Source organism: Triticum aestivum, chromosome 3B (assembly GCF_018294505.1).
Source record: "Triticum aestivum cultivar Chinese Spring chromosome 3B, IWGSC CS RefSeq v2.1, whole genome shotgun sequence".
Classification (NCBI taxonomy): Eukaryota; Viridiplantae; Streptophyta; class Magnoliopsida; order Poales; family Poaceae; genus Triticum; species Triticum aestivum.
The window spans coordinates 487,212,013-487,235,094 of record NC_057801.1 but is presented as its reverse complement, the minus strand read 5'-3'; the positions used below and the strand labels follow the sequence as shown (position 1 = coordinate 487,235,094).

General features: G+C 46.0%; 1 protein-coding gene across 2 annotated transcripts; it reads left to right on the top strand.

Moving 5' to 3' along the window:
- Positions 1-10,808: 10,808 nt before the first annotated feature.
- On the top strand, positions 10,809-17,050 carry LOC123070524 (LEAF RUST 10 DISEASE-RESISTANCE LOCUS RECEPTOR-LIKE PROTEIN KINASE-like 1.2). Of its 2 annotated transcripts, XM_044493769.1 has the most exons (3): positions 10,813-11,699; positions 15,906-15,944; positions 16,489-17,050. In XM_044493769.1, the coding sequence occupies exons 1-3, from the start codon at positions 10,979-10,981 to the stop codon at positions 16,701-16,703; spliced, it is 975 nt and encodes a 324-aa protein (XP_044349704.1). In that variant the 5' UTR covers positions 10,813-10,978; the 3' UTR covers positions 16,704-17,050. The 2 variants fall into 2 exon arrangements, with proteins under 2 accessions (XP_044349705.1, XP_044349704.1); XM_044493770.1 differs by lacking the exon at positions 15,906-15,944 and having other exon boundaries at positions 10,809-11,699.
- Positions 17,051-23,082: the final 6,032 nt, after the last annotated feature.

Here is a 23,082-nt window from a genome sequence, read left to right as displayed (position 1 = left end):
TCACTAGACAACGGTCAAGAATATCCTTAGTGAGGACTAAGGAGATGTTTCTCGATAATGGAGGTGATAAAAGAGTTCGTCATAAAGAGTTACATTGGTGCAAGCTTTTACACCGATCCATATGACTATAAGTCTCAATCTGGATACATATTGAAAGTGGGAGCAATTAGGTATAGTAGCTCCGTGCGGAGCATTGTAGACATAGAATATTTGCAAAATACATACGGCTGTGAACGTGACAGACCCGTTGACTAAACTTCTCTCACGAGCAAAACATGATCATACCTTAGTACTCTTTGGGTGTTAATCACATAGAGATGTGAACTAGATTACTGAATCTAGTAAACCCTTTGGGTGTTGGTCACATGACGATGTGAACTATGGATGTTAATCACATACAGATGTGAATATCGGTGTTAAATCACATGATGATGTGAACTAGATTATTGACTCTAGTGCAAGTGTGAGACTGAAGGAAATATGCCCTAGAGGCAATAATAAAGTTATTATTTATTTCCTTATTTCATGATAAATGTTTATTATTCATGCTAGAATTGTATTAACCGGAAACTTAGTACATGTGTGAATACATAGACAAACAAAGTGTCGCTGGTATGCCTCTACTTGACTAGCTCGTTGAATCAAAGATGATTAAGTTTCCTAGCCATAGACATGAGTTGTCATTTGATTAACGGGATCACATCATTAGAGAATTATGTGATTGACTTGACCCATTCTGTTAGCTTAGCACTTGATCATTTAATATGTTGCTATTGCTTTGTTCATGACTTATACATGTTCCTATGACTATGAGATTATGCAACTCCCGTTTGACGGGGAAACACTTTGTGTGCTACCAAACGTCACAACGTAAATGGGTGATTATAAAGGTGCTCTACAGGTGTCTCCGAAGGTACTTGTTTAGTTGGCGTATTTCGAGATTAGGATTTGTCACTCCGATTGTCGGAGAGGTATCTCTGGGCCCTCTCGGTAATGCACATCACTGTGAGCCTTGCAAACAATGTGACTAATGAGTTAGTTGCAGGATGATGCATTACGGAACGAGTAAAGAGACTTGCTGGTAACGAGATTGAGCTAGGTATTGAGATACCGACGATCCATTCTCAGGCAAGTAACATGCCGATGACAAAGAGAACAACGTATGTTGTTATGCGGTTTGACCGATAAAGATCTTCGTAGAATATGTGGGAGCCAATACGAGCATCCAGGTTCCTCTATTGGTTATTGACTGGAGATGTGTCTCGGTCATGTCTACATAGTTCTCAAACCCGTAGGGTTCGCACGCTTAACGTTCGGTGACGATTTATATTATGAGTTATGTTTTTTGATATACCGAAGGTAGTTCGGAGTTCCGGATAAGATCAGGGACATGACGAGGAGTCTCAAAATGGTCGAGACGTAAAGATCAATATATTGGACGACTATATTCGGACATCGGAAAGGTTCTGAGTGATTCGGGTATTTATCGGAGTACCAGAGAGTTACGGGAATTCGCCGGGGAGTATATGGGCCTTATTGGGCTTTACGGGAAAGAGAGATGGGAGGTTGCACGCCCCCCCCCCAAGGCCTAGTCCGAATTGGACTAGGGGGAGGGGCTGCGCCCCCTCCTTCCTTCTCTTCTCTTTTCCCTTTCCTTGACTCCTACTCCTACTACTTGGAAGGGGGGGATCCTACTCCCGGTGGGAGTAGGACTCCTCCAGGGCGCGCCATAGGAGGGCCGGCCCTCCCCCCTCCTCCACTCCTTTATATACGGGGGCACGAGGGCACCTCTAGACACACAAGTTGATCAGTTGATCTCTCTCAGCCGTGTGCGGTGCCCCCTTCACCATATTCCACCTCGGTCATATCGTAGCGGTGCTTAGGCGAAGCCCTATGTCGGTAGCAACATTCATCACCGTCATCACGCCGTCGTGCTGACGGAACTCTCCCATGAAGCTTTGCTGGATCGGAGTTCGCGGGACGTCATCGAGCTGAACGTGTGCTGAACTCGGAGGTGCCGTGCATTCGGTACTTGGATCTGTCGAATCGTGAAGACGTACGACTACATCAACCGCATTGTGCTAACGCTTCCGCTTACGGTATACGAGGGTACATGGACAACACTCTCCCCTCTTGTTGCTATGCATCACCTTGATCTTTCGTGTGCGTAGGATTTTTTTTGAAATTACTACGTCCCGAACAAGCCCGTACTGGATCGTTGAGTTGTTGGACCACGGGTTCAGATGCCGAGCAAGGCAATCTGGCTCCGGGAACCCTCTTGCTCAAAGTCCTGCCTCTCCTTCCAGCACTATTCGGAGGCACATCCTCGACATCATCATCAGGGAGCTGGATAATATCCATTTGTGTTGCAAGCGTTCGACAATGCAATTTCAGTCGACCAGAAAGTTCATTGACAGAGCATAGGCGCGGCTATAGAACCATACCTGCTCGAGAGGTGGCCGCATCCGCAGTTTCCGCATCACCATGCTCCTCGTCTATGTCCATGGATGTCGCAGAAGTAGCAGCACTGAAAGTTCCAGAGTTCACTCGGTCAAGCAAGCAAATGAGTTCACAATAACACAGAAGAACACAAGAAAGAAATTCTTACACTGAAGTCACGGGCACAACCACGTTGATCTTAGGTAGGGCCTTCCGAGGTTTGGGCGGGGCAACTTTGGCTTGCTTCGCGGCCTTCTCTGATGGCCCGGGAGTCGACATCCGAGTGCGCTTTGGAATCTTTGCACTCGACGCAGCAGCTTTGCCACGTCCCCCTGCAGGATCTTGCGACTGTTTAAAAAGGTGATCTGAGCGGGGCGGTGAGTCAACTTCTTCGCTGCTGCTGCTCGAGTCCTTGCTCTCACCTTCACTATCCTCTGCATACTGATTCTCACTACCCTCGCTATCACTATCAATTCCTTCTTAGTATTGCTCTCCATTCAGCGTCGAGTACAACTTGGTGAAAACCTGCAAGACACAAGTTATAAATATCAGTTGGATTCAAGAACAATCGCAGAACAAAGGAAAGAACACTCGGACAATCAAGCCTGACCTCTCCTCGAGCATTGTTGGCGTCCAATGGCAGAATCCTCCTGGACCCCGTGGGGTTATCCTTGTTGCCAATAATGCTCCCCAGCCATTGAGCCACGTCTCCTCATCAACCTCCTCTGGGTGGGTTTGAGCAGTGTCCTCTGGACCCGAGTACATCCACATGGGTTGTTCACGGGCCTGCAAGGGCTGGATGCGTTGACTGAGGAATACCTCCAATAGATCCATGCCCGTCACTTCACCTTGAACCAACACAACAACGACATCGACCAACATTAGCACCTCCCCCTTCTCCTCCGGAGCTACAACTAGTGAACGAGCGGTGCGGAGTCTCTCCATGGTGAAAGGAGGAAGGCCAGTCGACTGGCCAGGAGTCGGAATGTCCTTGCAGTAGAACCAAGTCGACTTCCATCCCCTGACTGGCCCGGGAAAGGTCATGATGTCTACTACACAACCTTCTTCTTGTACACGTTGTTGGGCCTCCAAGTGCAGAGGTTTGTAGGAGAGTAGCAAATTTACCTCAAGTGGATGACATAATGTTTATCAATCCGTGGGAGGCGTAGGATGAAGATGGTCTCTCTCAAACAACCCTGCAACTAAATAACAAAGAGTCTCTTGTGTCCCCAACACACCCAATACAATTGTATAGGTGCACTAGTTCAGCGAAGAGATGGTGATACAAGCGTAATATGGATGGTAGATATAGGTTTTTGTTATCTGAAAATATAAAACAACAAGCTGGCAAGTGGTAAAAGTGAGCGAAAACGGTATATTTCAATGCTAGGAAATAAGGCCTAGGGTTCATAATATTCACTAGGTGCAAGTTCTCTCAACAATGATAACATAATTAGATCATATAACAATCCCTCAATGTGCAACAAAGAGTCACTCCAAAGTCACTAATAGCGGAGAACAAATAAAGAGATTATTGTAGGGTACGAACCACCTCAAAGTTATTCTTTCCGATCAATTCATTAGGCTATTCCTATGAGTGTCACAAACATCCCTAGAGTTCGTAGTAAAATAACACCTTAAGACACACATCAACCAAAACCCTAATGTCACCTAGATACTCCAATATCACCACAAGTATCCACGGGTTTGATTATACGATATGCATCACACAATCTCAGATTCATCTATTCAAATCAACACAAAGAACTTCAAAGAGTTCCCCAAAGTTTCTAGCGGAGAGTCAAGACGAAAACGTGTGCCAACCCCTATGCCTAAGTTCACAAGGTCACATAACCTGCAAGTTGATCACCAAAACATACATCAAGTAGATCATGTGAATATCCCATTGTCACCACAGATAAGCACATGCAAGACATACATCAAGTGTTCTCAAATCCTTAAAGACTCGATCAGATAAGATAATATCAAAGGGAAAACTCAATCCATTACAAGAAGGTAGAGGGGGAGAAACATCATAAGATCCAACTATAGTAGCAAAGCTCGCGGTACATCAAGATTGTGACAAATCAAGAATATGAGAGAGAGAGAGAGAGAGAGAGAGAGACCAAACACATAGCTACCCGTACATACCCTCAGCCCCAAGGGTGAACTACTCCCTCATCATCATGGAGAGCACCAGGATGATGAAGATGGCCACTGGTGATGGATCCCCCCTCCGGCAGGGTGCTGTAACAGGGTCCCGATTGGTTTTGGTGGCTATAGAGGCTTGCAGCGGCAGAACTCCCGATCTAGGTTTCTTTTCGGGGGGTTCTGTATTTATAGGAATTTTTGGCGTCGGTTTCACGTCAGGGGGGGGTCTCCGAGTCAGCCACAAGATAGGGGGCGAGCCCTCCACCCTCGTGGATGACTCGGGACTCTTCTGATCCAACTCTTTTGCTTCGGGGGCTTCTTCTAGTCCATAAAAAATCACCGTAAATTGGCAGGTCAATTGGACTCCGTTTGGTATTCCTTTTCTGTAAAATTCAAAAACAAGGAAAAAACAGAAACTGGCACTGGGCTCTATGTTAATAGGTTAGTCCCAAAAATCATATAAAAAGCATATAAATGCATATAAAATATCCAAGATAGATAATATAATAGCATGGAACAATAAAAAATTATAGATACCTTGGAGACGTATCAGGTCACGGGAGGAAAAGAACTCCTACCTCTCATTTGCATCCCTAACCCCCCGCACATCTGGATCACGTGCGTCTTTTCGTCATCTGGGTTAGCTTTCTTCACCATCTGAGAACGGACGGTGAATATGTGTTTGAAGAGACCCCGGTGTGGCTGGCATCCCAGGAAGTTTTCACACATTGAGACAAACGCGGCAAGATACAAGATCGTGTTGGGAGGAAAGTGCTGGATCTGGGCGCCGAAGAAGTTCAAAAAGCCTCGAAAGAATGGGTGTGGGGGTAGAGAAAAACCTCGCTCGACATGGGTGGTGAGAAGAATGCACTCACCCTCGCGCGGCTAGGGCTTGGATTCATTCCTCGACAGCCTCCAGGACCCATGAGCAATCAGGCCATCATGGGCAAGATTCTCCAAGTCCTCCTTCACAACAATGGAGCGGATCTAGTCCCCATGGATCCAACCAGGTGGCAGACCGGACCGTGACGACGAAGTCCTCGCCGTCTTCTTGCCCTTTGTTGCCGCCGTCGCCTTCTTTGCATGCTCCAGGGCTGCAGTCTTCTCCTTCACCATTGCGTTGGAGCTTAAGAGGGCCAAGCGGAGGCGTGGAGAGCAGGGAGAAGCGAGGTGGAGAAGAAGAGAGAAAGGGGATCAAATGGAGCGCACAATGCCTCGCATCGGCCCCGACGCTTTTTATAGGGCTGCTTCCGAGTGGCTGACCCGTGGGCCCGAGCAATCTTATTGCATCCCATCACAGGGGCTGGCTTGATACGTGGTGAAAAAGGCGGCATGAAAATCGAGAAGTCCCTATCCGATTCGTTCTGTTTACTGCACCACACCCCGTCCGGCGCGCTTCTCCGAAATTTTGAATCCCGCGAGATCCGGAAATCGCAGGGCATTCAATCACGTCAAGGATTTCACACTCTGATTCACTCGAAGATTTACTACATAATTCACTCGGTGATCTCAACGACCAGAATCGATCAAGGCGACTGAGGCAGGGTTAAAATACCACTGTGCTTTCCAGATTCCTATAAAATGCCTCTGAAGCATGGAATCGAATCGGAACCAACTTCAACCCTTCTTCACTTGGACCTTAATCCATTCGGGATCTAATGACGATGACATGTACCTAGGGTAGGGTCTTAGGCCTGACCTAGACACCCTACCCAAGGACACTGTCCTAGAGAAAAAGACATTCAAAGTCCAACAGAGGGTACCGACTGAACTCACCTTGAAGTGCAATCCACTCCACAGAAGATTCCACTCGGATACCCCAATTCCACTCGACCACAATAGAGTCACTCGACCATACGAAGAATCACTCAGAATACAGAAGATCTAAAGCCACCCCAGGATGGCAATGGTCAGGCATTCACTCTATAGTCATAAAGATCATTAATAGCTGGCGTTACCAGTAACGTCTTTGTCTTAACTCACATTGAACCCTGTGTAACTGAGGGCTGTGAGAGTCCTGGCGCACTCTATATAAGCCACCCCCCTCCTCAGACACAAGGGTTTGCACCCCCTATAACTTCCACGCATAATCCAGTCGACAAGCCTCCGGGCACCAAGACGTAGGGATGTTACCTCCTCCGAAAGGGGCCTGAACTCGTAAACTTGCGTGTACAACCGCACCGACCTTGCCTCCTCTTATGTACCCCCTATTCTTATTGTCAGACTTACTCCCACGACAGGGGCTACTGGGATTCATGCTTAAATAAAATCACTTCCATTATGGATCCACTTGTTGGATGTCTCACCCGAGTGTCTTGAGGGCTATTGCCATACATAGTAGACCTTCATGCGCATGAAGTCCTCGAAAATACTAAAAAGATGTCTTTGAGATTAGATGACATGCTTCCATTTAGAGGAACACACATTGATCCGTCCTGAGGGCTACTGGGACTATGTGTAACTTATTGTGAAAGTAATTAGGAACAAGGATTTCACCTGAGACCCTTGGACAAAACATCTACCGCATTCTGAAAGCCAGATCGGATAGCGCCAAGGTAGGCGCCCACTGAGGTGAGGGTGTTAAACTCTTGGCTGGAGAATATTGGATTCCTTAGAGAAGTTTTTCTCTGCCGATGATTTATAGCGCTATCGATCTCAGAGTTGGCTGCAGAAAAAGCCTCCGAAGTCTCCCATTGAGGTACTTCAGGGATATCCCTGGAGTCTGGCATGGCTTCCGTCCTTAGCGCAAAAGCACCCATAGCGCCGGCTTCCTCGGATGGCAAGGTGTGGGCGGGTCACATGTATTAAAACTTGGATGATTACACACAAAACCACAACTATTTTTAAATTTCTATTAAGAAGGCTTACCTGTATGAGGCAGGGGAAACATGTGTTGTCTCCATGGCGGCCGGTTGCGGAGCAACACTCTAGGGGGCGCATTTGGCTCCTTGAAGTGGTCGGATTGGTCCTTTGAGACTTCGAGAGATAGCCTTGGGAGAAGAAGTCAGAGTGCTTGGGGCAGTATGGGTAGAGAGTCTCTTTCGAAGAGAAGCTGAAGGAGCGCTTACCGCAGAAGACAACAGTGCCCCCGACAGGTCAAGAAGGATAGCCACTTTTGAGCCATCAAGGCTCTCTTGGTAATAGAGCTCGTCCTCAAAAATAATGGACAACTCGACATCCTCGTGGAAGCAGGGGTCGTCATTGCAAGAGTACGTCTCTGGCTCTAGAGCAGGGCAACTCATTGTTTCAACTCAACACTTCCACCTCTATTCTAATATGTTGAACATCTATTCAGAAATATAAATGCACTGCCCAGATAGACGAGATAGTTTAAAGAAGACTCACCGCTTCGACGGGGTGGTAGTATGAGAAGTCGTCCATGAACTTCTGTTTGGCGAAATCCTCCTTCTCCCCCTTGTTCATACCGGCCAGAGTAGTAGCCATGACTACCTGATCCTCGGAGCCTTTCCGGATAGATCGGGTGGCGTCGTCCGTCCCGTTGTACCTCCACAGGGGATGTATGTGTTGTTGAAGAGGTTGGACTCATCGGGCAATGGTCGTTGCCATCACGTCGATGATGGTCAGCCCACTATGTGTCAAGCACCTCACTTGAGCAGCAAGACGAGCCACCTCAAGGTCATCCTTTTGCAAGGAACTCTTCGGACACCAGTTGAAGCGCTTTTTTGGGGGCGCAGGGGAGAAGATGGGAAGTCTAGAACGGACTGGATCGAAAAGTGGGACGTCGGCCATATAAAACAATTAGGCAGCCCACGTCTCGGTATCCTTTCTAGGGCTACCTGGTGGATAGCCGGTAGCCGCAATGCGGCATACCTCCGCTCCGGCCACCTCATGAAGTTTCCCATTTCAGGAGGAGGGCATCGAGCAGAAGTATTCCCTCCACAGCCCGAGTGTGCCTCGCATCCGAGGTACATCTCATAGAGGGCAACGAATCCCGCGATATGCAGGATGGAGTTGGGTATTAGATTGTGGACTTGGATCCCGTAGAACCCAAGCAAACCCCGGAGGAACGAATGGATGGGGAACCCAAGACCTCGCAACAAAAAGGGACAAAGAAGACTCACTCCTTCCCATGTGGAATGGGATGGTTGTCCGCGTGCACTCGCCCGTCCAAGGATATTGAGCCAGGGCGAGTGGAAGCAAGATCTAGAGATGGCAGATAACCTAGGGTGGAAAGCCGGTCCAGCTACCGATGGGTGACGGAGCAACTTCCTCAGTTGGCCTTGAGAGGCCCATGGGGGCATGTTGATGAGCCCGCGCTGCTCACCATGGCCGGAGCTCTCGAGCTAAGCTCTAAAGAGAAAAATTGAGATGAGATGCGAGAAAGCAAGTGTACGGTCTTGGTTGAAGCCGTGGACTAAACACCAGTTAAATCAAGAAAGGTGGGACGCTTCGACGTCTAGCCATAAATGGACCTATTCCCGAGGCGACACAAAGATAAAAAAGAATTGTTTTAATAACATAAGGGCCACATATGGTGGGACCCAAGGCTAAATCCTTGGTGAAAGTTCTCGGTTTACGTAAAATAAAGGCCACCTGATCCGATGTATGGAGGCCGAAGATATGTTGCGGGTCCTAGAGCTGAACTCGAACTGATAGAGAAGGAACTCGCCTGCCAAGCCGAAGACATTGGTCCGAGGATGGAACTTCTGTCCTCGGCTTCAAAGACAAGTTCAGGGGCTACTGACGGTGTCTTGGACTAAGGGTGCCAACCTATGTGGCCCATAGTCCATGGGTCGAGCTTACGGCCCAATGATCTCCACAAGGAAGGATTCTAGAAGCTACGAATCCTGGCATGATCAAGACGGACACCGCCGAAGACTTGGCGTATACTTCAAGGACTGCTCTAATTGTCGGCATGATTATTCCTAGTTGGCAACCAACCATATGTAACCCTAGATACCCCCGTTGCCTATATAAGCCAAGTGGTTTAGTTCGTAGAGGCACAATCACAATTACCAGCCTTAGGGTTTAGAACACAACATACGATCTTGAGGTAGATCATCTTGTACTTGATACTCCATCACATCAATATAACTGAAGCACGACGTAGGGTTTTACCTCTTCGAGAGGGCTCAAACCTGGTTAAACATCGTCTCCCTTGTCTCCTGTTACCCGTCGATCCTAGATCCACAACTCGGGACCTCCTACCTGAGATCAGCCGGTTTTAGTACCGGTACTGAGCTCAAAGTTTTGGTTTAACATTGGGACACAAAGCAAATGTTAATTTTTAATTTCGGATCCTGGATTAGAAGGAGTGATTAGTTCAAATGACAATTTAAAATATAGATTTCAAAACCTGTGTCATGTCAATGCAAAGTGGATGCCATGACAACATTTTCTGAAACTTGTTCCATCGCAGCAAAAATAGTTGTCGTGGCAGTACCTTCTGCTGGCCGGGCATGCAACGCTCAAATCCCAAGCCGGGTGCATGTGCGGGTACGACTGGACTGCGCCTGGAAAGACGGACAAGCAAGGCTCATGAGGTCGGGCATGCAACACCCAGGCCCAAAGTTGGACGCATGCGCGAGCTTGGCTGGCGCAACCGAACCAGGCCGACGCAAGGAAATGGCATCGCCAGGTGGGTCCGCCTGGCCCATCGCGCACGAGACCCCGCATGTGGGCGCGACCGAAAGAGCCCATGACGGTAGCCCCGCGTGCGCCCACGGTCCATCCGTCATGGACCCATGAGGTCGGTTGCCCGGGTACACGTCGTCTAGGCAGATCGAACGGCACGGAGAGCCCTCGGTGATGCCCGCGGCACGCCACCGCGAAACGGACAGTGCAGAGGGCACTCTCGCCCGCGAAGCCCCCCAGAAGGCGGGTACTCTAGCATTCTTTGTAAAAGTAATGTCAGGCTCCACTGAAGTATAAAACATACGGCTAAATATTGAGGATCGGGGCTGGGCAGTGGGGTTGATCGACGGAGAATCTGGACACAGGGCAGAGCAAGTTACACGAGCGCATCGATGTAGGGTTCCGGCGCTCGCGACGCGTACGGCGAACTGTCGAATGGCAGCGCTCGCTCGGTGTGCATCAGGACTCGGCAGCGCTGGACCAAGTGAACGTGGTGCTTTCCCTCAAAAAGAAAAAGAAAAAGTGGTGCTGTGGTGTGCTCTCGTGGGCTAAAGTTCTAACCTTCCGGTGCTACAGCCCGGTAGCTTCGCCTCGCCCCTCAAGTTGGAAAAGGTCGTGGAATGGATCAGCTGCTCCCTTGACTCGTGGTCGTTGTCTCCTCTTGACACCAAAAAGTTTCCACGCACAGTAGAACAACCGATCGATTCCACCCAGCCCGACCGCCTTATTACTCCCTCGATCGATCGCCGTGGCACAGGCACCGTCCCGGTCTTCTTCCTCAGCGATCCACGCCATGTACCATCTGCTCCTCCTCCTCCTCGTCTTGCTCCCCTTCGCCACGGCCGACGCCCACCCCGCCGCTTCCTGCAGCAACGCCACCTGCGGCGGCCAGAGCATCGCCTACCCGTTCTGGCTCGCTAACTCCGGCCCCAACTGCGGCTACCCGGGCCTCGGCGTCTCCTGCAACGACAACGCCCCGATCCTCGACGTCCAGTTCCACCAGTACAGGGTCCTGCGCATCGACTACGCCAACCGGACCGTCTCCCTCGCCGACGTGGACGCCTGGAACACGACCTGCCCGCGGCTCAGCTTCACCCTCTCCGTCGACCCCCGCTCATCGCTGCAGCTCACGCCCTCCAACTCCAGGCTCACCCTCCTCTACAGCTGCAAGGCCGGCGTCTCCCGGCCCTCCGCCGTGAAACTCGACGGCTGCCCGGAACAGAGCATGGCCTGGTACGTGCTCCCTGATGACGACCGGGTCATGGGCAAAGCGCACGCGTACGGGTGCGAGGAGGCGGTGACGACGCCGGTGCTGATGAGCCCGCATCGTCCGGCAAACCCGTCGCTCCGTGCGGTGCTCAGCGGTGGCTTCGAGATGCGTTACGATGATCGGTCCGAGCGGTGCGGCGCACGCGAGCAATCCGGCGGACGGTGCCGATACGGGCGCATCGAGGAGCACGGCGGGACGGGCTTCTCATGCGTCTGCGACGATGGCGCTAACAAGCTCCGGTGCGGTACGTACTACGCACTCCTACTGATTTGCTCATTCAGTACTGCCTAATGCGTAGATTCTGCGCTCGATCTCGAAATTTTCTTGACGAACCGCTCGCGCGACTTCGCCTTGGTCTTTCCGCGAGTCGCAAAGTCTAGTCCAAGTCTTGCGTGCTGGTAGTATGCGTTGACCTGTAGTGAGCTTGCTATTGGCCGACTGGCACGTCTCAGTCACGACTGACATTTGTGTAGAAATCGTGCAGCAAGACTGACCATTCCAAATACATTAAAACAAGAGAAAATAGGAGCTGAATATGCAATGTAGAACATTTTCATTTTCTATGGCCTCCGAAACTTCGCATTCATAGTTTCATACACGGCTTACCAAGTCAGACGTGGAGCTATGGCCTATGGGGTTGGCAACCAGGATGTGACCAGTACCAGTGGACGACGGCATATGATGATAGCAACCCTCCATCAGCTGTAGGGCTTCCCTCGTCAGTGCCGCGCTAGTCGTATGCAGTTTCATGTTCAAAGTTGATACCAACATTTTTGTTTTTTCAAGTGTGGCATGCTTGAACAAACTTACAGTAGGGAGCTAGCCCTAGCCAGTAAAAACATCGATTCGTACATAAGTTAGGTCGCTACGGGCCTCTTTCAACTAAAAGGGTCTCATACAAACCACGTGACATATGTGGTAAGCAATCCAAACTATTTATGAACAAACAAAAAAGGGGTTTCATACGGATTTTGGAGGATTTCAATTGACAAGAATTGTTCCTATAGTAGCTCTTCTGATCATAGGATAGAGCAACTCAAAATCTCCAAGGCGCGCGCACACACACACACATATTACACGCGCGAGAGAGGAATTTTCCCTAGTGTGTTCCGCCCTTCCACGCCAGCGCAGCGCAACCGCCATCCTCCTCCGACTCCGAATGAGTGAGGTCGCTTGGGGTGTGGCGGTCCTTCAGTCACCTGTGCCCATCAGGTATGTAGTGTTTGTGACTGACAATATTGTTGCGCCAAGTGCGTTGGCACCTAATTCCGATTCTCTCTTATCGAAAGAGAATCGTGTCTTGCTCGCCAGCTTGGATCCGACTACTCCTAGATCTAGCAAGGCAATTCCTTGCCTCCTGATGAGGAGGCCCCAACCAGGGGCGAAACCAAGAACGTTGGTGTTTGCCCATGTGCCGACATCCTAAAGGAGAAGTCTCTCATGAGCAAAGGCAGGAAAAGTAGTGCGCTAGGGAAAGTGTCAGCGGCTGCTTGATGGATGGTCTTCAGTCTCTTGGCCCGTTGTCATGGTTTTGACGTGTCACTGTCGTTTTGGTGGCTCTGTTATCTCTGGCCGAGATGGTCTTTTCGGATGTAGAGGTGTCAAGGTTCATTTGTGTCTTGATTTCACGTTTTTTGCAAAGTTTGCATGTGGCTTATTTGTTTTTTCTTCTGATTTTTCATTAACTAATCAGGCAATTCTCTTCTACTTAATTAATTGATGAGTCAAATATTTTGCCTCCATTTCCAAAAGAAACTTCCTTTTATCAAAGGGGTCTCCCTTGGCTCCATTTTCATTAAAATGAGCACAAGAAACCTCTTCTCCAGTCTAATCGACATTCTTTCTTATTTTTTTCTACAATGGATGAATTTTATTGGCTCAAAATAGAGCATCAAGAGGATACAAACACGAAAAGCATACACATGGCATCTATATAGTTAGGATGCACACAACTAACACCAACGCACGCACACAAAACAAGCCGACAAATAGCAAAGTCATATAAGACCAAAGCTATGAATAGGCGAGGAAAAATTTAAATGATCAGAGCCCTGATCGGCAGACTACATCAATGATCATATCCGCACCAACCATCTCATGACACATCATGGACAACGAGGTCAACAGTAGTGCCTTCGCGAAGGGCACGATGCTCAAGCACCACCACCCACCATATCCACCACCCAAGGCTAGGTCTAAGTTTTCACCATGAATAACCAGTCCGAGCATATCCGAACAATGCCTAGGTTTTCAACCCGGAGCTCAAGACCAGGTGCTTGACCAGCACCACCATCAAAGTCACTCATGTGTTGTCGCCATCAGTTTTTCACAATCCCAATAGCTATGTGCGATGCATGACCGCCGCCACTACACAATCATCCCTCTACTTAAAGTTGCCATCCATAGTTTGCTTCTCACCCTGCTCCAAGGTGATGCCCCCAAGGAGGAGAGAGGTGCGAAGACACCTCCATAGCCTGATCCATAAGATTTGAAAGTTTCCTTCCGGAGCCAAGTCCACGGGGAGAGGTAGGAGCACAACTCCACGACGAAGCTTTCAGGAAAGATAGTGGTTCGCGCGAGTGTCGTCGTTGCTCGAACCAGCCAAGGCTAGAAACGGGATTTTACTCGGAGATACATTGCCACCAACTGCCCATATCGGCCCACCATCAACCGTAACCCAACCACCACCACATCCACTGCTGAGAGCACATCTCATGATTTGCCGCCCCTGTTGAGTCCGACCCACTCGTCAAAATTGCAACACATCATGGGCTCACCTCAATAATTATTGGGTTAGTCAGATTGATACCCATCATGGGCTCACCATAGAGCATATCCAGGAGTTCGCCTTGCTATGGGAAAAGCTATCCTCTGTTACTCTCGACAATGTTGCGCATGATACTATCCTATGGAAGTTCACGTCTCATGGAGAATACTCGGCGTCGACGGCCTATATGGCGCAGTTTGCGGGACACACGACAAGCATCATGCCTGCTGCTGTTTGGAAGGGTTGGGCCCCTCCGAAATGCAATTTTTTTGCTTGGTTGATAATTCAAAACAGAGTTTGGACAGCTGATCGATTGCACCGTCGTGGATGGCCGAACTGCAACCTCTGCCCGCTTTGCAAGCAAGTCCAGGAAACCGCAGCACACCTTCTCTTCCAATGCAGGTTCTCCCGGCGTGTATGGATCGAGGTTGCAACATGGCTTGGTATACATGGTGATGTGGTGAGGAGCTGGCGAAATGAGGTTTCGGTTTGAGCATGGTGGATTAAAAATGTGGTTGAGCGTGGAGATAAGAGAAAGGCTATCGCCTCCTTGTTCATGATCATGTCTTGGGAGATTTGGAAAGAGCGTAATGGAAGGGTTTTCCGTAACATCGCCGCTACGACGATGATGCTCATCGCGAAGATAAAAGAGGAGGCCCATCTTTGGGCTATTGCTGGTGCCACCCACTTGAATATTGTAATGCCGCGAGAGTAGATATTTGTCTCCCGCTTTGCGGTCGTTTGTCTTAAACCTTCTCCCTTAATCAATGAAAATGGCAAATCTTTTGCCTTGTTTCAAAAAAAAAATTGCAACACAACCACAAACTGGGAGCACCTGCCGTCTCGTTCGGAGTGGCAGCAGGCCACCACCTCCCACCAATAGACCAAACGCGCTAGAGAAGGGAAGGAGCCACACCAGATCTGGCCGAGCCGCTCGTCCACTCGCCGCTGCAAGGTCGCCTTTGAGCAGTCTCGTCAAATGAATAGTACTCCTAGAAATGTAAGTTTGCAAAATGAATCATATTTTGGTTGGAACAATTTAGGAACTACAAAACTCACAGTGACAGGTAGGGGCGGGGCACACACCTACCTCGCCATGTTGGCCGCCCGATTGCCTCACGATCCGCAAAGATGTTCGATCTCAGCACACGGGCACACCAACTTTTAAGTCTTATTTTCTGAAACTTACAATTTTATCGGTCATATGTTTTGAAACTTCCAATTCTGTCGGTGGTTCGTACCAAGTTTCAGAAGGCGTCGATCCCAAGTTCTGAAACTTATGTTTTTGTTAGTCGCTCGTATCAAGTTTCAAAAGTTAAAACTTCACGATGTTTTTAAAAACTCATCAAAACGTATTCAAAATGGATCTCATTAGAAAGCGCTTGTCACCAGAAACACAAATATGCAAAATGAAATTTAATTTAGACTTTTTATTTACAACATACGAAAGATTGAAAATCAAAAGCCAAAAGAAAAAGGGTTGCGTGCCCCCGCATCTGCGTGCTACAAATCCCCTCCCATAGGAACTAGAGACCTAAAACTTGCATCGTAACTCCATCATGCCTTTACATGGGATCAATGTAATAATAATGATAACTTACGGTACATCAGTATAGTAGCTCCATAAATTTCAGTAAATTTATATTACATCTACTTATTAGCATTCACGTTCAACTATTGCAGGGGATGCACTCTCCTTACGCTTGAAGAAACAAAATTTGTGTAAGACACATCTCTTATTCTCGAGTTCATCATTTTGCTTCTCCCTTGTGGTCATATATTATTATCAAACAAGCTACTATCTCACTGCAAACGCTTGCACAAGATTTAATATAAGACAAGCAAAGTTTGATATTTAAAAAATGATCATTAAACTTGCTCCCACCATGTGGACGTAAAATGTTAGCAGCCACCATCTGAATGGCAGAGCAAGTCCCTCATAAATTAAAATTTTGAGTTTACACGTGAACATGTATTTTACTAGCCAAGTTATATCTCACACGTGTGAGATATACATTCACTCTTGTATTGTCATTTTCATTTTCCGTATCTTAATGAATAGGCAGAGCGCCTGCCATTTTCGTCAAAAAAAACATACCAGCCATATCCTTCCACAAGAAAATTAAGTTATGAATGAATATTAACTTCACATATGTTTCTCTCATTCAAACTTCCTTTTGACTGGGGTGGTTTGCTAGGTATATTCCACTCAACCAATCTAAATGCTACAACAATCTCCCTTAATGTTTTCCCCTCTTATTTGCAGATAAAATAGCAAGCACATCGAGGGTAGTTTTGATATTGTTTGCATGTTTGTTGGTCTACAAGAAATATAATTCTGCAGTTTCGGGGAGTCGTCTTCCGTTCTCCTTTCATGAGCCTGTTGAGGTTTCCTTGAGCCTCTTGACAAGTCACACCGGATCTGGCTCATCTAGAGGTGATGCAGAGTTACCACGTGACGGCGGTGATCTTCTCCAATGATATTTTGGCTTGTAGGCTTCGTAAATGGATAATTTGGCCCCTAATTTGGTTTGGTGTAAATGACAAGTGATTAGAGGGAATAATGTTTACAATATGTATGGCCAGATATTAGTCTCATAGTCGAACAATAAACGTGGTCGACCCACCCCACCCCTTCCTCCCCATCCACAAAGCAAGAAGAGGTAAAGATCTCAACTAGTTTTAACTGCTATATTTATCTTATGTTTGAGTCATAGGGAAGCCTGACAAGGCTTCGAACCATCTTGCAAAAAATCTAGTGGATAATTTTTAAGTGGGACATATATAGTACCACCCATCTTCAATGAAGGCGGAAGCGTTGGACCATCAAGAGCATAGACACTCTCTCTCCCATCAATGTTTTTTTTTTGAAACAAGGCAAAAGATTTGCGCTTTTTGTTGATTAAGGAAGAAGGTTTTAGACAAATAGCCGCAAAGCGGGGAACAAAGAACTACTCTCGCATCATTACAATACTCAAGTGGGTGGCACCTGCCATAGCCCAAAGATGGGCCTCCTCTTTGATCTTCGCGATGACCATCATCATTGTAGCGGTAGTGTTGCGAAAGACCCTTATGTTACGCTCTTTCCAAATCTCCAAGACATAAGCATGAACAAGGAGGCGATCGCCTTTCTCTGGTTTCCGCGCTCAATCACATTTTTAATCCACCAATCTCGAACTGAAGCCTCAACTCTCCAGCTCCTCACCACATCACCATGTAGGCCAATCCACGCAGCAACCTCAACCTAAACACGCTGGGAGAACCTACATTGGAAGAGAAGATGCGCCGCCGCGTCCTGGACTTGCTTGCAAAGCGAGCAAAGGTTGCAGTTCGGCCAGCCACGGCGGAGCAATCGATCGGCCGTCCATACTCTATTTTGAATTATCAACCAAGTGAAAAACTTCAATTTTGGAGGGGCCCAAACCTTCCATACAGCAGCAGGCATGATGCTAGTCATGTGTCCCGCAAACTGCGCCAGATGGGCAGTCGACGTCGAGTATTCTCCTTGAGAGGTGAACTTCCAGTGGATAGTATCTTGCACACTGTTGTTGAGAGTAACATAGGATAGTTTCTCCCAAAGTGTGGTGAACTCCTGTAGGTGCTCAAGGGTGATCCCATGATGGGTATCAATTTGATTAACCCAAAAATTGTTGAGGAGAGTAGTTTGGACTGAGCAAGATTTCTTTTTTGAGAGCTCAAAGATCCTAGGAGCAATATCTTTAGGTCTCATGCCTTGGAGACGGGGTGATTCCCAGAACTTCGCCGTACCTCCATCTTCATTGTGAACCGTGGTGGCCGCCGCAAAAATGTCCCTATCATTGTCATTGCATGGCATTCTGATGTCTACTACACAACCTTTTTCTTGTAAACGTTGTTGGGCCTCCAAGTGCAGAGGTTTGTAGGACAGTAGCAAATTTCCCTCAAGTGGATGACCTAAGGTTTATCAATCCGTGGGAGGCGTAGGATGAAGATGGTCTCTCTCAAACAACCCTGCAACCAAATAACAAAGAGTCTCTTGTGTCCCCAACACACCCAATACAATGGTAAATTGTATAGGTGCACTAGTTCGGCGAAGAGATGGTGATACAAGTGCAATATGGATGGTAGATATAGGTTTTTGTAATCTGAAAATATAAAAACAGCAAGGTAACTAATGATAAAAGTGAGCGTAAACGGTATTGCAATGCTAGGAAACAAGGCCTAGGGTTCATACTTTCACTAGTGCAAGTTCTCTCAACAATAATAACATAACTGGATCATATAACTATCCCTCAACATGCAACAAAGAGTCACTCCAAAGTCACTAATAGCGAGAACAAACGAAGAGATTATGGTAGGGTACGAAACCACCTCAAAGTTATCCTTTTTGCTCTATCTATTCAAGAGTCCGTAGTAACATAACACGAAGCTATTCTTTCCGTTCAATCTATCATAGAGTTCATACTAGAATAACACCTTAAGACACAAATCAACCAAAACCCTAATGTCACCTAGATACTCCAATGTCACCTCAAGACTCCGTGGGCATGATTATACGATATGCATCACACAATCTCAGATACATCTATTCAACCAACACAAAGTACTTCAAAGAGTGCCCCAAAGTTTCTACCGGAGAGTCAAGACGAAAACGTGTGCCAACCCCTATGCATAGGTTCATGGGCGGAACCCGCAAGTTGATCACCAAAACATACATCAAGTGGATCACGCGAATATCCCATTGTCACCACAGATAAGCACGACAAGACATACATCAAGTATTCTCAAATCCTTAAAGACTCAATCCGACAAGATAACTTCAAGGGAAAACTCAATTCATTACAAGAGAGTAGAGGGGGAGAAACATCATAAGATCCAACTATAATAGCAAAGCTCGCGATACATCAAGATCGTGCCATAGAGAGAACACGAGAGAGAGAGAGAGATCAAACACATAGCTACTAGTACATACCCTTAGCCCCGGGGGTGAACTATTCCCTCCTCGTCATGGATAGCGTCGGGATGATGAATATGGCCACCGGTGAGGGATTCCCCCTCCGGCAGGGTGCCGGAATGGGCTCTCGAGAGGTTTTTGGTGGCTACAGAGGCTTGCGGCGGCGGAACTCCCGATCTATTGTGTTCTCTGAAGGTTTTAGGGTATATGGACTTATATAGGCGAAAGAAGTCGGTCGGGGGAGCCACGAGGGGCCCACGATGGTGGAGGGTGCGCCCAGGGGGGTGGGCGCGCCCCCCTGCCTCGTGGCCTCCTCGAAGCTTCCCTGACTTCAGCTCCACGTCTCCTGGATCACGTTCGTTCCAAAAATCACGCTCCCGAAGGTTTCATTCCATTTGGACTCCGTTTGATATTCCTTTTCTTCGAAACACTAAAATAGGCAAGAAAACAGCAATTTGGGCTGGGCCTCCGGTTAATAGGTTAGTCCCAAAAATAATATAAAAGTGCTTAGTAAAGCCCATAAACATTCAAAACAGATAATATAATAGCATGAATGCTTCATAAATTATAGATACATTGGAGACGTATCAGCATCCCCAAGCTTAATTCCTGCTCGTCCTCGAGTAGGTAAATGATAAAAGAAATAGTTTATGAAGTGTGAATGCTAGTAGGTGCATAAGTTTGATCAATGATAATTCCAATCACCTTTTCTAGCATGATTATATGTCATAACAGTAGTTCATCTCATAAAACTTCTCAAGATCAAGTAACAAGCTATTCACATGTTAAAGCATAGACCATAAACTTTCTTGAAAACTAGCAAACTTCATTCTCAGTCATCAAACAATTACAATTCATCTTATTTTCAGGAAGGGTCTATGTTAGAGCTTTGATTTAGCAAACTCCACATACTCAACTATTATATAGTCTTCCATTATTGCTACCACTCAAAGCATATTCTCAGAACAAATAGCATCCATCAAACACAAAGAAAGATAGGGGCTTAGTGTTTCGCCTCCCAACTCACTTATCATATAGATAATTGTCAACAATAATAATTCATGATCAAATATATTTGCATGGCCATATATGCTTAGATCTTTCCCCAACACACGATGCTTGCCAACTAAAGAGTAGGTAGGAATGAGAAGGAATACTACTGACTCTTGCATAAAAGTAAAAGATAGGCCCTTGCAGAGGGAAGCAGGGATTTGCAGAGGTGCCAGAGCTCGATTTTGAAATAGAGATGAAATAATTTTGAGAGGTATGCTTTCATTGTCAACATAACAACCAAGAGTTCCCAATATCTTCCATACTACATACATTATAGGCGGTTCCCAAACAGAATGGTAAAGTTTTTACTTCCCCCTCCACCAACAATCATCAATCCATGGCTTGCCCGAAACAACGGGTGCCTCCAACTAACATCAATCCTGGGGGAGTTTTGTTTGCAATTATTTTTGATTTGATTTTGATCTTTTGATCATGGGACTGGGCATCCCAGTTACCAGCCATTTTTCTCGTGAATGATGAGCGGAGTCCACTCATCGTGAGAATAACCCACCTAGCATGGAAGATACTGACAGCCCCTAGTCGCTACATGAGCGATTCGGGCATACAAAACAGATTATTATTTGAAGTTTAGAGTTTGGCACATGCAAATTTACTTGGAACGGCAGGTAAATACCGCATATAGGTAGGTATGGTGGACACTCATGGAAGAAACTTGGTTCAAGGATTTGGATGCACAAGCAGTATTCCCGCTTAGTACAGATATTTTGGCTAGCAAAGGATTCTAAAAAGCAAGCACCACATGTTGGAGGATCTATAACAATATAACTTCTATACAAATATACCCAAGCATAACTCATTATGTTGTCTTCCTTGTCCCACTTCAACTAATTTGCTCAGGTTTGGAAATAATTAATGGGGCTCACAATCATAGAAGATGTCTAAGATAGTATATTTATATGTGAAATTTCTCTTCCTTCAATATTCTTTCATGAATTATTTAAGTGACCAATACAATGCTTGCTAACCTTCAATAAATTTACTACCTCTACTTCTTAGATGTGAAGTCATTACTCCCAACGGGTTAAGCATATGAAACATATATAATTTCAGATTTATGACATTCAACTCATTCAACCATTTACTCATAGGATATAAGTGAAGCACACGAGTAAATGACAAACTACTCCAAAAAGATATAAGTGAAGATCAATGAGTAGCTAAATAATTATGTAGCTATGTGAAGACTCACTCTCATAAATAAAATTTCAGATCTTAAGTACTTTATTCAAACAGCAAGCAAAACAAAATAAAATGACATTGCAAGGATAGCACAACTCATGTGAAGAAGCAAAAATTAGGCTCAACCGATACTAACTGATAGTTGTTGAAGAAAGGTGGGATGCCTAACGGGGCATCCCCAAGCTTAGATGCTTGAGACTTCTTGAAATATTATCTTGAGGTACCTTGGGCATCCCCAAGCTTGAACTTTTGTGTCTCCTTAATTCCTCCCATATCATGGTTTCTCTATTTCTCAAAAACTTCATCCACATAAAACTCAACAAGAACTCGTGAGATAAGTTAGTTTAAACCAATGCAAAACCTTATCATTCTCTACTGTAGCAAATCATTAAAATCATTATTCAACATTGCATACTAAATGTCTCTGCATATTTAATACTCCTATCCTCAAATAGAATCATTAAACAAGCAAACATATGCAAACAATGCAAACATAACAGCAATCTGCCAAAACAGAACAGTCTGTAAAGAATGCAAGAGTATCAATACTTCCCTAACTCCAAAAATTATTCCAATTTACCACACTTTAAACTATTTACCATAGATCAATATGCAAAAAGTTTCATCATTTTATCATTTTCTGACTTTTCTAGGGAATTTTTGCAACAGAGGTAAACTTTCTGTTTTGAAACAGCAACATGTATACTTGCAAAATAAGCATGGTAAAGGCTATCCTTGACTTCTTTATTGAAAATAAATATGCAAAACATTATTATAAATAACAGCAAGCAAATACTAACAAAATAAAATGATGCTCCACGCAAAACACATATCATGTGGTGAATAAAAATATAGCTCCAAGTAAAGTTACCGATGGACGAAGACGAAAGAGGGGATGCCATCCGGGGCATCCCCAAGCTTAGGCTCTTGGTTGTCCTTGAATATTACCTTGGGGTGCCTTGGGAATCCCCAAGCTTAGACTCTTTCCACTCCCTATTCCATAGTCCATCGAATCTTTACCCAAAACTTGAAAACTTCACAACACAAAACTCAACAGAAAACTCGTAAGCTCAATTAGTATAAGAAAATAAAACCACCACTTAGCTACTGTAATGAACTAATTCTAAATTCATATTGGTGTAATATCTACTGTATTCCAAATTCTCTATGGTTCATACCCTCCGATACTACTCATAGATTGATCAAAATAAGCAAAGAACACATAGAAAACAGAATCTGTCAAAAACAGAATAGTTTGTAGTAATCTGTATCAAATGTATACTCAACTCCAAGAATCCTACCAAATTAGGAAGTCCTAAGAAATTTGTGTACCAATCCAGAGCCAAATGAATCAGATCAAAATCACGTTTCTGTGAATTATCAAAACTAATTTACTGGGTGCAAAAGTTTCTGATTTTCAGCAGGATCAACACAACTATCACCATAAGCTATCCTAAAGGTCTTACTTGGCACTTTATTAAAACAAAATCTATAAAACATGATTACTACAGTAGCATAATCATGTGTACACACAAAAACAGTAGGGTAAATATTGGGTTGTGTCCCAACTTTTCTTTAATGCATTTTTAGCTAGGCATGATGATGTCAATGATGCTCACATAAAAGATAAGAATTGAAACATAACGGGAGCATCATGAAGCATATGACTAGCAC

Bases quoted from the DNA above. Each gene is read 5' to 3' on its own strand.
- LOC123070524 (XM_044493769.1), top strand. From the start codon at position 10,979: ATGTACCATCTGCTCCTCCTCCTCCTCGTCTTGCTCCCCTTCGCCACG. The intron at 11,700-15,905 runs GTACGTACTACG...CAACTATTGCAG, and splicing joins CGCTAACAAGCTCCGGTGCG to GGGATGCACTCTCCTTACGC. The intron at 15,945-16,488 runs GTAAGACACATC...TCTTATTTGCAG, and splicing joins CTTGAAGAAACAAAATTTGT to ATAAAATAGCAAGCACATCG.